Genomic DNA, 19046 nt, shown 5'->3' with positions numbered 1-19046 from the left:
TAAATTTGAGATTATATGAATTTGTAAAAAATGTTATACACAATTATACTAAGTTTTGTCTAACTATATATATGAATCCTGAATCCATATAGAAAACTCAAAATTTATACTCCTAAATACAACTTTATTCAAACTCTAAAATTTCAAATAAGAATCGGATAAATGAAACGAATAACACAAAATAAAATATAAAAAAATAAAATAAAAAAAGACTTAAAGGTGAAGAGTGTAGATGTGACCTAAGCAAAATCTCAACTTTAGATCTTTCTTTCCTTTTTAAAAATTTCATGATTTGAAGGTAGCTTGCTAGCTAGATTGATGCTAACAACTGAACTCTCCAACAATGAAATCATTTCCCCATTTTTTTTTTTTTTTTAAAAAAATTGTTGCTGTCTTGGAAATAATTGATGGGTGTGAATTTGTAAGGAGATTTAGGCCACGCCAGCACTACCAATATTTAAAGATGCCTGTCAATTGCCTTTATACAATATTTAATTCATATATTTTAAAGCTATGGTACTCTTTTGCCCCCTTTTAAAATTTGTGTTCTTGTTAGTACACAAAATTTCAGGGCCTATTTTATTTTTATGCCCATTTCCCTCTTTTCCCCTTTTGCAATTTGAATGATCTCTCTCTCTCTCTCTCTTCGAATCTATTTCTTCACTTTAAAATTTAAATGCCATAGTCTGTTTTTCAATTATGCAACTTTGTTAGATTGTTATACGCATTTATATATATAGATTTAACTAATTAGGTTTGTGATAGATAAAAATTAAATTGAGTTTAAATTTAATTTATTACTTATTTTTTAATATAATTTTTATTTTATTTTTAGCTATTTCATTTCATTTTTACTCCATTACTTTATGTGAACATAAATATTTTAATGATACATTTTTATTTTGTGGATGAGGCCATCATTATTTGCAATTAATGGTAGATGAGAGCAAAGTACATCCATAAAAAAAGTAACAAATTTATGAAAAAATTTAATGGCTTGCATGTTTTAGAGATGGTCTCTTCACACCTGAAATCTCTTCATAATTATTTGAAATCTTCTTTATATGTTTTTCATAAAGTTGGTCTGCCCCATATAATATTTTATAAAAGAAAGAAACAAATAGGTAAAACAAGAAGTAAAAAAATAAAAAAAAGGGGAAAAAAGAAGAATCTTTATCTTTAAAAGGGGAAAAAGAAAGAAGAACCTTTATCTTTAAAGGAATAAAAATAAAATAAAAGATAATTATTGCTTAAGAAAAATAATGACAAGATTTTGCTCTTCCTATTTGCATTTATGTCTTTCTTTCATAATAACTAGAATGATAAAAAAAATCTAGAATATATTCCCGTGATTAAAATATAAAATTTATATATCGAAGATCTTTTTAGCGTTCGCAAACCTCAAAAGGATACAAACAAAAGATTGGAATATTTTTCTTGATAATCAGATGTTGTCTAAACTATGAAAGAAAAAAAGGAAAAAAGTCCAGTTAGTCACAAGTAATTAATTAGTTGGAGAGCCGCGAGGCATGGCAATTGGCACTCGGACTGCTTTGGAAAATGCTAGCTGGGACTATATTCTTGGTCCACAGATAAACAGTCAAACATGTAGATAGAAAAAAAACCAGAAATCTAATTAGATGAAGATTGTTTGCTAATTTAAGAAGCATGGCCTTAAAACAGGATATTCGTCAATAGCATGTAAGTTTAATTTGAGATATAACCTCGAATGGATAGTGTAAATTATTTTATGAACAAATGTAATTAGAATTTTTATTTTTTAAAAATTATAGTATGGATAAAAAATTATTAAAAGTCTTCAATAGATAAAAAATTATGATGAAAATACGATAAAATTCTTCAAATCAATTTTTCAAATATAAATGATTATTAGTTTTCATATTTTCTTTTTGGATTTTTAATAGTTCACTATAATTTTAAACGTACTAATGTGGTGGTCTTTGTTGATTCGATCACAAATTTTGTGAATCATGTTATTTTCTTAAAAATACGTTAAAATAATTCTTGAACGGAAAAAATCCCGATTCTTTAAAAATCTATATTATAAAGATGTTGGTGGGTAAAGTTATTTGTATTAAAAATAAGACAAACTTCTATTATCATCTATGACCTCAATATAGTGATTACTTAACAATTGCTTTCTGGTTTTGTTTGGACTAAATCTTTTCCTTTACCATCTTGATAATTTCTTATCAAACAAAAAATTGGGAAAGTTTTGAATGATTGAAGTTCATATGTTTCACTATATAGTTAAATTTAAAGAAATAAAGTAAAGATAATTCGATGGCGTGGACAAACCGTGGTTAATATAATAATAATAACAGTGATATCTGAAACTATTTAGTACTGAGAAAAATCTTTGATTTCAATTTACAGTTTACTTCAAGATGTGCGAGTTCATCATTCCTATTTAATTAACATTCATCACTTTAACTATAAATGGAATATAAGGGAGAAAAAATCCTACCCGAACGTATTGCATCCTCCCCCCAAACCCGCTCTGCCCAAGGAGCCACACCGGAAAAAAAAAAAACTCCCCCCCTCACTAAAATTATGCCATGTAAGTTTTGGTGTAGAGTCGCATTGTTTACATTGTTACATGATCATTCTTTAGTGACTAGACACTCTAGTCCTAGGGCATCTAATTAAGGTTACATTTGATTAGTAAAATGTCTATTCTTAAGAATAGGGCTACAAAATATATATTCACAATAAAATAAATAACAAAGCCAAATAAAATTATAACTCGATAATAAGAAATAAATACGACATAAATATTCTCAAATTTTTAAATGAGAATATATTTTTCTTTTTTTATTTCATGTTAGATGGAATAATAATGAAAAAGGCCAAAAGTAATTGACAAATATTTCTTTTCAAATTTCTCATTGCAATTCATCTATATTTCAAGTAATAATTATTTTGTAAACCAAACTTCACCTATTATACATTTGGACGCTTAGATTTTAAACATTAAATTTAAATTGAGCAAAAAAAAATTGCACAAAATTATATTAAATTGATTTAAATTCATAGAAATTTAAGTTTAAACTGCGTTCAGGAGTATAGATTTCAGACTTTAAATTTGAACAAATTTTAATTCAATTTTCTATTACATTTTACCCAGATCCAATACAAATCTAAATCCAAAAACTATCTAAACATAAGGTTAAGATTCAAAATTCATACTGTCAAATACTGTACAAGTCTATCAAAATATATATTAGTCAGAATTTTAGGGATTTCCATGGTGAATGGTGAGGGTAAAATTAACCCTAAAATTTAAGGGTTTTTTTTTTTTTTTGATTGAATGGACATGCTAACCACCAAAATGGAAAAGATTGTCCCTTTTTAATTTTTATTAAATGTCTTAAAAGCATACTTATTATTCATTAACAACCACTAATCAATTTAGGAGGGTAGGTGAGGCCATGATGGAATTGGAACCTTCAACCTCTCCAAACGTTTGTGTTTAAACATCAAAGAGAAAGAGAGAAGAAAAGGCACATCCAACGGAGTCTTGATCATAATGAGATGATTATATTTGTGATGGCCCCATTTATTCCCGGCAAATTGAGTTGTGTACAAATTGCACGTGTAGGGTACGATGATCATTCATCTCATTCCCCACCATGCATGTGATCTAATTTGAAGCACATCATATGGAGTGATGCCTAAGGGATGGATCCATCTCAACCCCTCCTGCCATTAAAATGGAAAAGTGGGGTATCTTGATTTGTCTCATGTTTACATTAATACTTAAAAAAAATAGAGAATAATTCTAAAAATATTACTATTTCGCAAACCAAACGAGACTTATAAATAAAGAAATTAAATAACATTTCACCCATAAGCTTTACCTTTATTTTCAGAGAGAGAAACCCAGTTGCACATGCATTGAGCTTCCTCCCACATGTCAACCGATCTTTGTCTATCCCCTCAACCTAGTTCGTGTTGAGAATTAGGAATAAATTCTCAAAACATGTGAGAAACAAAATAGACAAAAAATATACGCCAAAGAAAAATCAATCACACGCATAAGACAGTATTTACGTAATTCAACAATTTTGCGTACGTCCAAGGAGTTGTAGGGATTTCACTATTATCATGAAGAAAAATACAAAGAGTGCGGCGGTACAATGCTCTCTCTCTCGCTCTCTCGCAAAGTGTGACCGCATACCCTAATCACCCAAAAACAATCATTTTATATGTTGCGCACAAGGTTCTGAATGTGCTACAAAACGGGTCCAAAATTTTTTTCCCCAATCCTTCGCTCCATAGACTAAACCTTATGATAGAAATATCTTATTAAAGAAAGGTCGGATCTATTAGGACCGAAGGAGTCTATGGGCGGGCTTGATACACATAGATGAATACTAACTTGACCCAAAAACTTAAGTCTATTGGGTCTTCGGTCCAATCATGTATATAAGCACCCATTATTCACTTAAATTTTTCAATGTGGGACAAGCGCACAAGTGGAATTCTCAACAGGGTCATCATCCAAATTTAACGCAACTAGGTTCCACAAAAGCCCAAGAGTTCGATCTCCCTTTACTGGTTCAATAAGAAGTTAACAGTCATTTGTTGGTGTAGTTGGTTCTTATTTTTTTTTTTGTAGTTGGTTCTTTTCGTTTTGATCTTTTCTTTATATATGTATATATATAGACATTGTAAATGGTATATTGATTGTTCAAAAGTTAAAAACACCCTTATCTATTTGTTTGAGATCTTGAATTTCAAACTTTAAATTTGAGATTATATGAATTTGTAAAAAATGTTATACACAATTATACTAAGTTTTGTCTAACTATATATATGAATCCTGAATCCATATAGAAAACTCAAAATTTATACTCCTAAATACAACTTTATTCAAACTCTAAAATTTCAAATAGAATCGGATAAATGAAACGAATAACACAAAATAAAATATAAAAAATAAATAAAAAACACTTAAAGGTGAAGAGTGTAGATGTGACCTAAGCAAAATCTCAACTTTAGATCTTTCTTTCCTTTTAAAATTTCATGAGTTGAAGGGTAGCTTGCTAGCTAGATTGATGATAACAACTGAACTCTCCAACAATGAAATCATTTCCCCATTTTTTTTTTTTTTTTAAAAAAATTGTTGCTGTCTTGGAAAATAATTGATGGGTGTGAATTTGTAAGGAGATTTAGGCCACGCCAGCACTACCAATATTTAAAGATTGCCTGTCAATTGCCTTTATTACAATATTTAATTCATATATTTTAAAGCTATGGTACTCTTTTGCCCCCTTTTAAAATTTGTGTTCTTGTTAGTACACAAAATTTCAGGGCCCTCTATTTTATTTTTTATGCCCATTTCCCTCTTTTTCCCCTTTGCAATTGAATGATCTCTCTCTCTCTATCTCTTCGAATCTATTCTTCACTTTTTAAAATTTAAATGCCATAGTCTGTTTTTCAATTATGCAAACTTTGTTAGATTGTTATACGCATTTATATATATAGATTTAAACTAATTAGGTTTGTGATAGATAAAATTAAATTGAGTTTAAATTTAAATTATTACTTATTTTTTAATATAATTTTTATTTTATTTTTTTAGCTATTTCATTTCATTTTTACTCCATTACTTTATTGTGAACATAAATATTTTAATGATACATTTTTATTTGTGGTGAGGGCCATCATTATTTGCAATTAATGGTAGATGAGAGCAAAGTACATCCATAAAAAAAGTAACAAATTTATGAAAAAATTTAATGGCTTGCATGTTTTAGAGATGGTCTCTTCACACCTGAAATCTCTTCATAATTATTTGAAATCTTCTTTATATGTTTTTCATAAAGTTGGTCTGCCCCATATAATATTTTATAAAAGAAAGAAACAAATAGGTAAAACAAGAAGTAAAAAAATAAAAAAAAAGGGGAAAAAAGAAGAATCTTTATCTTTAAAAGGGGAAAAAAGAAGAACCTTTATCTTTAAAGGAATAAAAATAAAATAAAAGATAATTATTGCTTAAGAAAAATAATGACAAGATTTTGCTCTTCCTATTTGCATTTATGTCTTTCTTTCATAATAACTAGAATGATAAAAAAAATCTAGAATATATTCCCGTGATTAAAATATAAAATTTTTATATATCGAAGATCTTTCTTAGGATCAAACTCTCAAAAGGATACAAATAAAAGATTGAATTATTTTTCATTGTATAATTCATATTTGTATAAACCTCTAATGAAAAAAAAAAAGGTAAAAAGTCCAATAGTCACAAGTTAATTAATTAGTTGGAGAGCCGCGAGGCATTGGCAATTGGCATCGGACTGAATTTGGGAAATGCTAGCTGGACTATATTCTTGGTCAAAGCTACAAAAGTCAACATTACATAGAAAAAAAACCAGAAATATAATTAATGAAGATGTTGATAATTTAAGAGCATTGCCTTACAACAAGGATATTCGTCATAGCATGAAGTTAATTTTGAGATATAACATAGCAATGGCATAGTGTAAATTATTTTATGAACAAAACATAGATATTTTTATTTTTTAAAAATTATATTATGTATAAAAAATTATTAAAATTATTCAATAGATAAAAAATTATGAAAAATAAGATAAATTTCTTCAAATCAATTTTTCAAATAAATGATTATTTCGTTTCCTATTTTTCTTTTTTGGAGTCTCACTATAATTTAAACGTACTAATGTGTTGTCTCTTGTTGATTCGATCACAAATTTTGTGAATCTATGTTATTTATAAAAATACGTAAAATAATTCTTGAACGAAAAATCCCGATTTCTTAAAAATCTATATTATAAATGAGTTGGTGGGTAAAAGTATTTTTATTAAAAATAAGACAAAACTTCTATTATCATATATGACCCTCAATTATAGTTGATTACTTTAACAATTGCTTTCTTGTTTTGTTTGACTAAATCTTTTCCTTTCACCATCTTGATTAATTTCTTATCAAACAAAAAATTGGGAAAGTTTTTGAATGATTGAAGTTCATATATAGTAATTAAAGAATATAAAGTAACAGCTAATTCGATGCGTGGACAAACCTTGGTTAAAAAATTTGATCAAAATTTAAATAGTTCTAAATCTGAAAAATTAAATTTACATCGAATGCTTAAATATTTTACTTATGTTCACCCAATAATTCATTTATGTATGCTTTTGATTTTGTAAGAATTTTTCAAGAAATAAAAAATAAAAAATATTTATTTATTTTTGAAAAAGAATGAGGCTTATGGTTTCACTAATTAAGATAATCATATTTAATAATCTAGTCATCTCATTTCTTATAATATTGTAATGTTTCTTGAAATTTGTGTTAACAAATTTACATCAATCACTTGCAAATAGAGAGTAGGTAAAATTCCAACTTCATACTTTAGTTTCTTCAAAATAGTTCCTTGCCTATACTGTCTATTTTCAAGCTGGCTAGTTTTTATATTTTTTATTGTTATATCTATTTTAAAAAGGATTAATAAAAAATTAGAAGCATAAAATGGTCTCTAACTATTAATATTTTAACTAGTATATAGATTTATAAATTTAATAATCATTTGAGAAAATATGCGATGTGCACAACAAATTTACTATATTCTCTTTGGACTATGAAAATAAAAATTAAATGAATCTCTGTTACTTCATAAATTATGCCAATAAACAAGCATCATGTCTGCATTGAAAATCTAACTATTGACTTTTTCATGTAATGAAGAATAAATATAATTATTTTTAATTGACTTGTTGCATAATCAAATTAAATAGTAGATTAGACCATCTATAAAATTAGCAGACCATTCTCTTATCTTAACTTTTAATTTTTAAAAATGCATTTTAGGATAGTGTTTCTAACCATAAAATTTTAAAATTTTAATTTTAATTTATTTAGATTTAAAAGGAATTTAATATTATCTTATGTTATATTTTTCCTAAATTTATATTAAAAAAATAAAATTATAATTGGGTGGGTCTCTAATAGACTAAAAAATAATTGATTGATGGGAGGGATTGACCAACTTAGGCTAAGAAAACTTAAAAAATAAAAAATAAAAAATTTATATTTTATCACTATTATTAAAAGTCGTAGAATATATATGAGATAGAATAATTATTTTGTTTTGTTTACTCGAGAAGTCAAATTTTACTTAAGAGTTACCGCAGAAATTTTTTTTTTTCAAAGAATTATAGGCATGTAATTTTTTTTTCAATGTCCAACACTTGTATTAAAATATTTAAAAATAATAAAACTCAAATTTTAATAAAAAGATTAAAAATAAAAAATAAGGTGATATTTTTATAGTTTAGAAAAATTAAAAATAAAAATAACATTATTTTTCACAACTATATATACTGTAGTTGTGAAAAATTAATCCATGTTTGAGGGTTAAAAGCTCGAATTTTAAATTTAAATCTGTACGAATTATAATGTAATTTAAGATAAGATTAAGATATAATTTTTATTTTTATATTTTTGGCCTCAAAATTTACAGAAATACAAACAAATACGGAGTAACGACTAAATATTTGTAATATAAAAAGCTAATAACTGTACGAAGAAGCTTGAGAGATTAGTTTGTTTTTTTAATCCGATCCCTCCCGCCTGTCGGTTTCCAGCTTATGGCCTATGGGGTGAGGGTGGAGGGGTAGTTCTGACATTTCAGTTCTCCCGCACCATTACACGACGCGCCCGGTCGGCGCAATTTAAGACCCCTCACGAGCGAGCACTCTACGCCAACATTATTCAAATTTTGAAGGCCATTTTCGTCATTCCAAGCAAAGGCGTTTCACCGGACCCACCTAACCGCGACCTGGACGCTTCCCTCTCCCCTGTTCTCCATTTCCTCCTCCTCTCTGGTCCTCTCTTCCCCCTCTGGCCTCTCTCTCTCTCTCTCTCTCTCTCTCTCTCTCTCTCTCATCTGAGGGAGCCAGCCCCCGATATTTCTGAGTCACACCTCTCACGATTTGGACCACTTCTGTAGTTCGGTGCCCCTCTGTACCTCTGTTTCTTCAATTTTCCATGACTTTCTCTGGGATAATTTTCGCTCCCCTCAAGTGAAAGAAAGTTTCTGAGAGAAAAAATCTGCAGGTTATTCAATGGTCGAAGGCTTTTAGGCTGTTCTGGGAGTGTAATGGCTGCTTCAGGGGCTTACAGAAACGGCACTCATAGTCACAGGGGCAGTGGGAAGGTCGAGAGGCCTCTCTCTCTCTATTCGAACACCAAGGCTTCTTCTCTCAAGTCCAAGCCATCGGTGGCTTCGCCTGCCGCTTCTGGGCTCCGCCGCAGCACCACTGGCTCTCTCGGCGGCTCCGCCGCAGCTCCCAAGGACGATGCGGGAGGTTAGTCTTTTGCTTGGATTGTTCCATTTGTGTAACGGTTGCTTTGTTGTGTTGTAGATGTAGTAGTACATTTGTTTCAAACATTTTGTTGAACTGTTAAAGGTCATGTTTGAAGAACGCATGAGCAATTGAGTGTTTGACGTTCATACGAGAACAAATCGCAGCAGAGAAAAAAAGGAAATTTTGTTCTTGTGGTGTGGTTAACTACTCCTTATATTTTCTTTTGTTATTTTGCGTTCAACTTATTGTTGCATAATTCCTTTGAGGCGCTGGTGATTGAAGATTCAAACTGTTTTGTTGGATCAAGGATCACATTTTGTTTGTATTATGTAGCTTACTGATTTGGATGATTCGACCTCCTTTCGCTAGAAGTTTATAGATTTGTCTCTGTTTTTTTTGCGCTTGTGTGATTCCCTGATTTTTAATGAAGAACTGGATTATAAAACATATCCTAGGCGCAGCTCCTGAGATGGGTACTAATATACGCCATTGATCAAACAAGACTTAATGAGTAGTCTGAAAAAATTGATATAGCGTTCAAATATTTGCTTATTTTAATAATGACTATAGTTTAGTTAGTTCTTTTTTACCTGAAATATTTCCCGATGACACACTCAGATTTTTAAAATATCTGTGTTTACATGTTGATCTTGTGGGGTTGTGGGCACAGGTTTTAATGTGGAAGATTTTGTCAAGTTGGTATCCAAACACTAAAAGCATTAATAAATGCTATCTTCCAAGGCTCTGCTGCTGTAGCTTGTTTGTCAAGAAGTTTTTAGGCAATTCATTGAGGAATTAGACGTAAAGTTCTATGGTTGGTTTTAGAAGAGAAGGGAGTATGCAGTAGGTATATTAATTTATATATTAGAATAACTTCTAGTGTTAGGACTGCAGAAAGAGAGTCTAGAGAAATTTCAATCCACAATAAGGGTACATCAAGGTTTTACCTTGAGCCTTTGTATTTTTGCTTTATTGACTGATAAACTTAATAGGAATAAATGAGGCTTCATGGTGTATGTTCTTTGCAGATGATATTGTTTTGATTGATGAAAGTAGGAGAGTAGAATCTAAGTTAGAACTATGGAGAGCAACTTTAGAGTCTTGAAACTTTAGGATAAGTAGAAATAAGACATAATGTAATGGATTGCAATTTCAATCGCTCAAGGAGGAATATTGGAGATAAGATTAAACTCAATGATCAAGTAATGAATAGTACTAGTAGAATTAGATACCTTGGATCTATAATGCAAGCGGAAGGAGAAATCGAAGAGGATGTAATACACATAGTTAAAGCAACTTGGGTAAAATGGAGTGGTTCAAGCGTGCTATGTGATCTTATAATACACCTAAATTAAAGGGAAAATTCTATAGGATAGCTATAACATCAACTGTGCAGCTTTGCTTTTATGGATTAGAATGTTAGGCAACTAAGAAAAAACATATTTACAAAGTAAAAGTTGCAAAAACTTGAATTCTAAGGTGGATGAGTGGTATAACATTAGAGGATAAATTAACAAACGAACATATTCGTAATAAGTTAGGCATAACACTGGCAAAAGATAAGATAAGGGAGGGGCGGCTGAGGTGGTTTGGGCATTTGAATCGCAGGACAAATAATGCCCCATTGGGGAGGAGTGAGTTAGTTGTTATTGCTGGTAATAGAAGGTGTAGGTGTAGGCCTAAAATAACATGTAATGAGACAGTGAGGAAGGGTTTAATAGCTCTTAATATGGCCAAGGGAAATGCCCTCAATGTTGTGAATTGGTGGGAAATGATTCATATAACTAACCTCACCTAGTTGGACTTAAGGCTTGTTGTTTTTGTTGTGCGCAAGAATCAGATACTCAGGTAATTGTCAATCTTTTATTTATAGATCCCAATGTCTGTGATGTAAATTGTTTGAAGGAAAATTTCTGCAATCTAACTTTTGTGCAACTGATCAAATACTCCTCAACATATTGAATGCCTTTCACCAGATTCCTCTTTAAACTAGGGTTTAAAACTAAATGCAAATTACAAGTTCCTTTGAAACCAGATGTTCTTTAGACTAATGCTGATAAATCGTTGCTGGCCCTCAGATTACTGCAGCAATGTTTATTTCATCTGATGCTCTTGACTCTTGCACTTCGCTTATTTGAGCTCTCCCTCTCTTTATTGCATGCACGGGAGTTGTTCAATGCGTAATGCTTCATTGTCGAATGTCGTAGTATGGTTCATTTGAAAAGTTTGATCATCATTATCTTCATTGGGATATCCGTTAGAAAGGGGATTGCTGGTGTGATTTATTTCTTGATGCTTTATTTATTTATTTTTACTTTTATGACTATCAAAGTGTTATTATTAATTTGATGTTATACTTGTCTGCAGTTCCTGGAAGAGTACGAGTAGCTGTAAGGTTACGGCCGCGAAATGCAGAAGAGTTGGTTGCAGATGCTGATTTTGCTGATTGTGTGGAATTGCAGCCAGAGGTACTTCCAGTGTCATTTTCACTGTCGTACAATGCCTAATAAAAATGGATAATTCTGCAGTTTTTGATGCTTTTTCATGGTTCTATTTTCACTTGATTCAGCTTAAAAGGCTAAAACTTCGAAAAAACAATTGGGACTCAGACACCTATGAGTTTGATGAAGTGCTTACTGAATTTGCATCACAAAAGCGTGTTTATGAAGTTGTGGCAAAGCCTGTTGTGGAGGTAGGCATGCATGAACATCTTGTTGCAATAATTGATGCACTCATATATTCATAGAAGTACTCATTGATATAGCAATTTATCTATTTATAAGAAAACATTTCCCTGTCTAGCCAGATGCCTATTATAACTGCAATTTTATTTGAATTGCTGTATAGTCTTGAAGACAGCTTTCTTTTCTTCCCAAGTGATGAGTTTTGCAACTTGGTATATCTACTTCTGGCTGGCAGATGCGTCATAATTTTAACAAATTTGTTACCTTTATCTCACATAATATATAGGTGGTGCGTTGTTCAGGTAATCAGGTTATTCATGCATTTGTAGGATCGGGGTTCTGGTCCGTAGGTTGGATAAAGTGATGCTGATTATGATTGAACTGAGAATCTAAAGATCATAAGTGGTGGAAAAAAAAGTATAATGCTGCATCATCTGCACATATTTTTTAAGCATAGTTTTTTTGTCATATATAAAATCGCCATGTTGTGCAAATGCTGTCATAATTTACAGGAGTACTTTATTTGAGTTGGGATGACTTTTTATCCAGTCAATGTGTTCGTATGATGCTTGATGGAGCTCATCAGATTTTTATTTGCCATTTACTACTGCAGAGTGTTCTGGATGGTTACAATGGGACAGTTATGGCTTATGGACAAACTGGTACAGGGAAAACATACACACTTGGACGACTTGGGGATGAAGACACAGCTGCTCGTGGAATAATGGTGCGTGCGGTGGAAGATATTCTGTCAAATATTTCTGTGGAGACTGATTTGGTCTCAGCCTCCTATTTGCAGGTTTTTGGCCTCTGAAACATATCTTACTTTTAAGGATTTTTGACGTGTTATATCATGATTGTTTCTGCCATCGTGATTTATCTAACATTCATGTTCTTATTCACATTTTGCAGCTTTATATGGAAACTATACAGGACCTACTTGATCCCACTAATGATAACATATCTATTGTGGAAGACCCAAAAACTGGAGATGTTTCGTTACCTGGGGCGACCCTTGTAGAGATCAGGGACCAGCACAGTTTTGTGGATTTACTAAGATTAGGGGAAGCTCATCGCTTTTCTGCAAACACAAAGTTGAATACTGAATCTTCTCGTAGTCATGCTATTTTGATGGTGAATAAATGCATGCACTATTCACTTATGATCCTTGTACATCTGACCTTGCTATGAATTTGTTCTAAGTTAATTGAATAGTTGTTTCTTGCTCAATGGAGTAATATAAAGTTCTGTATTGTTACAGGTACAAGTTAAGAGGTCTGTCAAGGAAAGAGATTTATCTCTTTCAAGTGAAAATGGTAACAACTCCCATATGGTCAAGACCTTTAAGCCTCCTATCATACGGAAAGGAAAACTGGTTGTGGTAGACCTTGCAGGTTCAGAGCGTATTGATAAGTCAGGTGTGTACACTAAAAGTTTTTCCTTCCCCTTATTATGATGTAATTGTTATATTATTGCTTATTTTGTGCTTCTTGGTTCCAATTTTTTAGTTATATGCATAGTACTCTATTTTTTTCTTGTTCCTTTTCAGCTGTACCGCAATTTTGAATAGTTCCATGTGGATTTGTAAAAATTTGTCCTTGTAATAGATGATTTAATTGGTCTCTATGGTTCCCTATGGTTCAAACTTTTAAGTTGTGTTTTCTGGGAGAGTTTTGGACAACTAGGAATAGAAATGATTCAAAAAATGTAATGAAAAAATAATGCAACAATTAGGACTAGATTTGTGATTGTTTGGGGGAAAAAGATGAAATGAAAAGTTTAAAGAATGCTACTTGAGTGAAGTAGAGACTAGAGCGTAGGGACTAATAGCTTAAGGAAAAAAAATATATAAAAACAAAAATTGAAATTGGAGACCAGTGCACCCATCCACATGGTAAGGTGGCTTTAGACACTGGAAGGAAGGCACCAACTGATTGAAGTCACTAAATCTTGTGAACGTGTAAGCAAAATAATTTATAAATGATGAAGGGTATTTACTTGTTCCATCTAGGGAACCTAGCCACAGCAACCCCTTGCATGTGTGTCCACTTAAGAGGATACAATGTTGATAGTAAACCTCATTGTATAAATGCAATTAACCAACTAATAATTAGTTACTTCAAGTGATTAAAAAACTTATTAAATATGACTCTCTAATTCATGGAAATATGATTTTACTGATTAAAAATTTCCTTTTCTATGTACAACTTATACAAAAGAAGACTGGGTCTTTCCAAATTATAATCACATTTTTATGTAAAATACGTATTATGTGAGTGAGCCAGTTGTAAGAAATTTTTTTTCCCCCAAGATGTATGCGTAATGACAAACAATCCTCTTATTGTTTTGTTGGAAAATATTGTCACTTATGATTGGTTGTCTCCATCATTCTTTGTACAGTCTTCATCCTTGATTCTTGATGGGGAAGAGGTATCCCACCATGGAAAGGGGGACCAGCCCAGAAGCTATGTTCGTCATTTAGGACATTTGAGAGATTTTAATTTATTTATTTTAGTTATTTATTTTCTAAGAGTATATATCTTTTACTTTTGAAAAATGGATTTTAGGACTCTACATATATATATATATATATACATATATACATATATATATTTGTATGTATGTAAATAGACAAGCGAAATACAGCTTGAGTTATGGAATTGGAAGGATTTGAGAATTTGAATTAAGGGTTTTTACCCATGTGGTGCATCTGCATCAATCGGTATCAAAGACTTGAAGAGCCAATTCCACTGCCACACTAGGAAACACGGACACTTCTGAAAGCCCAAAGTGTCGTTGTCCGACATGTATCAGATATCAATACCTGTTGGACACTACCCGACACGTATCCAACACATGTCAAAGATTAATTAATTTATTTTTATTTTTGGACATGGCTAAAACACTTCCAACCCTCCATGACACCTCCAGGACATTTTTTGCGCTGAAATGTTGTGCTTGGCTTCCCTCTTTAATTCTGTTAATAAAACCCCATAAAACAATTGAGGAGAAGTTGAAAGATTGAGAGTCGAGGTTCTTTGACATTTGAGTGGTTAGGATTTGAAGCACTAGTGCTATGTGCCGGCCTTGTAGAGCACTGCTGTACCTCCCAAACCCTAGAACCCCCCAGTCCTCTTTGAAAAAAATAAAATAAAATAGAATAAAACCATCATTCGTTTGCCGATCTATGTTCATTATTATTATTGTTATTATTATTATTATTATTATTATTATTTAATTTCTTGATAGAACATGCCCATTGCCCCCATTAGCCATGTTGTTGAGTTGTGTTTTTGTTGTTGGACCAATACTCTGCAATATGAATGTAGTTTATGATTGTATAACTATAGTTTGTAAAATGTGTAATTGATAATTTTGCATAAATGGTGCTTATATGTCTTTTAAAATCAAAATTACTGCAATATTTGTCATCTAAAAGGAAAACATGCCTATACACACACACACACACACACATACTTTTACATTAATTAATTAGCGTATCCCTAATGTGTTGTATCCTCATTCTTTCGAAATTGTTGTATCGCCATGTCAGTATCATGTCGTATCTGTGTCTCGTGTCGGTATCAGTGCTTCCTAGCTGCCACCATTGCTCCACCATTCCCATATCTAGCATCAAATGTGTAAATAGTAATGTAGGTTCTATTTTTTTATTACGAAATTGTCTCAGTGTAAAAATAGGAGTATGACTTAAGAGCTAGAATTGTGTAGAAAGCTCTTTAGGGGAGGGTGAACGTTCGTCATTCATTGTGAAACTCACTAGCTTTCGTAAACATGTTCAACCTACTGGCCTCCCTTGCTAAACACATGTAGCCTATGTAGGTGTTGATAATTGTGTTGCTTTACAATTTGTCTACTTTCATACTTGTTTAATGTTTTTGCTTAGTTTTGGATTTGATGGTTGAGAATTTGTTTATGTGGTGAAATTGGAGCATATTTTCAGCTGATTGTAACTAGTGCTGCACAACCCTTCACAAGGTGTGAAGTGTTTGCCCTGTGACACTTATTTGTTGATTGCTGTTGCTGACCACTATCGTTGAGGCGTCGAGCTCTTCTTTACTTTGAAGAAGAGTCATAGGGTTTGTAGCAGTAGCAAAATGTTAAAATCCCAAGTATTTTTGTGTATAATGAGTAAATTAGGAAAGTGGGTAAATGTAGAAGATTATATATTATTCTGTAGGGGGATTGTTTCCTTATTAGAATAGGTGATTGTATTATAAGATTGGGATGTACATAATGTTTAATTCAGAATTGAATAGTCAGCTCACATGGTATCAGAGCTATGGTTTCTCAACCTTAGCTAACTATGGCCTGCGACACCGTTAATAGTAGAGGGTCGACCTCTTTTGAAAATATCGGGGGTTCTAATGGGCTAGACAACACAGCCTTTCCACTCGCAGTGGAGAAATTAAATGGAAAAAATTTCCGTGAGTGGGCTCAATCCATAAAATTGGTAATTAAAGGAAAAGGGAGGCTAAGTTATCTTACCGGCGAACGGAGGAAATTAGACTCCACTGACGTTGTAGCCTTGCAAAGATGGAGGTCTGAAAACTCCATGGTTATCGTTTGGCTCATCAACTCGATGCAGTCTTCAAGCGGGAAAATCTACTTGTTCTTGACAATGGCGAAGGATGTCTGGGACGCCGTTTGTGAAACATATTCTGACGTCAAGAGTTACTCGCAGATTTTCGAGATCAAGACCCGGTTATGGCAGATGAAGCAAGGCGAGAGAGGCGTTACTGAGTATTTCATGGAGATGACTCATCTCTGGAAGGAGCTCGACCTGAGCATCGAAGAAGAATGGGAGTGCTTCGGCAACAGCGCACGATACAAAAAATGACTCGAAAATGAACCGGTGTTCGAGTTCTTGGCCGGCCTCAACCGAGATTTGGATGACGTACGGGGAAGAATTCTTGGCCGACGACCTTTGTCATCAACCCGAGAGGTGTTCGCCAAAGTAAGGAGGGAGGAGAGTCGACGACGCGTGATGCTGAAGCCACAGGCTGATCGTGTTGGGCCTGAAATACCAGCCCTAAATCCGAATGGGCTTGATGTCTCGGTCCTAACTTCAAAAGGCCCAGCAGGATACAGGCAAAGATCACAAAAAGGCAAATTATGGTGCGAGCACTGTCGAAAGCCTGGTCATTCAAAAGATACTTGCTGGGAGATTCATGGAAAACCTGCAGATTGGAAGCAGAGACAATATAAAAAAAATCGTGGGTATCAGGCTACTACTAAAAGTTCAACTGAAAAATTACAAGGTGAAAAAACCAATAATACCACTCCAAGTAGTGCATTCAGCCCTGAGCAGTTGGATCAACTATATAAAATGATTACCTCAATTCAAACATCGGGTCAGTCTTCCACTGGTTCTCTAGCTCACCGAGGTAATTATTTATCAGCCTTAAATACTATATCCTGTCACAAATCACCATGGATAATTGACTCGGGTGCATCTGATCATATGACTGGTTCTTATCAATTGTTTTCATCCTATTCACCATATGCTGGAAATCTGAGGGTCAAAATTGTAGATGGTTTTCTCTCACCAGTTGCCGGTAAAGGAAGTATTCACATATCTGACTCTGTAACCTTAAAATCTGTCCTACATGTTCCTAAGTTATCTTGCAACTTGTTATCCATCAGCCAGTTAACAAAAGACTCCAATTGCTCTGCTAAATTTGTTTCATTTCATTGTGTTTTTCAGGACCTATCATCGGGGAGAACGATCAACACTGCTAAGGCGTATAAGGGACTCTACTACTATGAGGAGGCAAGCTTGAGTGAACAACGTAATACTGCAATTTGTGATTCTGCATCTATTTCTAGAGATAGTGAACTTTTGTTATGGCATTGTAGGATGGGTCACCTAAATTTTCAATATTTAAAACGTTTGTTTCCGTTTATCTGTTCAAATAAATGTCTTCTGAGTTTCAATGTAAAGTGTGTGAGCTTGCAAAACATCGGCGTGCTTCTTTCCCAACATCCATATACAAACCATCCCGTCCATTTACTATGATTCACAATGATTTGTGGGGACCCTCAAGATCCCTCAATCGCACCCATACAAAATGGTTTGTTACTTTTATTGATGACCATACTCGTTTTTGTTGGGTTTACTTGTTGAAAAATAAAATTGAAGTTCGTTCCATTTTTGTCAGTTTTCATTCCATGATTCAAACACAATTCCAGACTCACATTCAAATTTTACGTACTGATAATGGTATGAAATATTTTATTGATATTCTGGGAACTTATCTTCAAGAAAATGGGATTGTTCATCAGAGTTCTTGTGTGGATACCCCTCAACAAAGTGGGGTTGCTAAGCGAAAAAACAGACATATACTTGAAGTATCCTGGGCATTGATGTTCTCTACAAACATGAAAAATTATTTTTGGGGAGATGCCATCTTAATAGCTACACATCTCATTAATCGAATGCCGAGTTAAGTACTTTCCTTTGCCACTCCTCTCTAGAAATTCCAGGAACATTTTTCTACCTCTCGACTCCCCTCCAATATTCTGCTGAAAATCTTTGGCTGTACGGCATTTGTTCATGTTCATGCTCACCATCGGGATGAATTGGATCCTCGTGCCGTTAAATGTGTCTTCATTGGTTACTCCCCTACCCAGAAAGGCTACAAATGCTATGACCCTATCTCAAAGAGAATGTTTGTTAGCCTTGATGTCACATTCTTTGAAACAACTACTTATTTCCCAAAGTCCTCTCTTCAGGGGGAGCAATGGAGTGAAGATTGGTTCTTTGACTTCCTTACCATTGACTTTGTGCCATATATTGAGTCTCCCATTACTTCATTCCGTGACCCATCTACTGAGCCTCCCATTGCATCACTTCCTGACTTGTCAAACACAAAAGAGCACTTAGCCTCAGGGGGAGATGCAGGAAAGCAAAACAACACAGACATGCTTGTTTACTCAAGAAAGCCAAACACAAAGAACAGGGAGAATCTCATACCTAGGGCACCA

At 32.9% G+C, this 19046-nt stretch overlaps 1 protein-coding gene across 3 annotated transcripts in view; it reads left to right on the top strand.

The window, feature by feature from the left end:
* Nucleotides 1-8807: 8807 nt before the first annotated feature.
* The window catches only part of LOC131164065 (kinesin-like protein KIN-UA), a 28963-nt gene continuing 18724 nt past the window's right edge, over nt 8808-19046 (top strand). The window contains exons 1-7 of one of the 3 annotated variants that reach the window (XM_058121008.1): nt 8853-8998; nt 9107-9357; nt 11725-11825; nt 11927-12049; nt 12655-12840; nt 12954-13175; nt 13303-13459. In XM_058121008.1, the coding sequence (XP_057976991.1) occupies nt 9150-9357; nt 11725-11825; nt 11927-12049; nt 12655-12840; nt 12954-13175; nt 13303-13459 (997 nt within the window). In that variant the 5' untranslated portion in view covers nt 8853-8998; nt 9107-9149. Of the gene's footprint in view, nt 9358-11724; nt 11826-11926; nt 12050-12654; nt 12841-12953; nt 13176-13302; nt 13460-19046 lie in introns of all 3 variants that reach the window. The other 2 variants (XM_058121007.1, XM_058121009.1) reach the window with 2 other exon arrangements.

Source organism: Malania oleifera, chromosome 9, assembly GCF_029873635.1.
Source record: "Malania oleifera isolate guangnan ecotype guangnan chromosome 9, ASM2987363v1, whole genome shotgun sequence".
Classification (NCBI taxonomy): domain Eukaryota; kingdom Viridiplantae; phylum Streptophyta; class Magnoliopsida; order Santalales; family Ximeniaceae; genus Malania; species Malania oleifera.
This window is presented reverse-complemented; position numbering and strand designations above follow the sequence as displayed.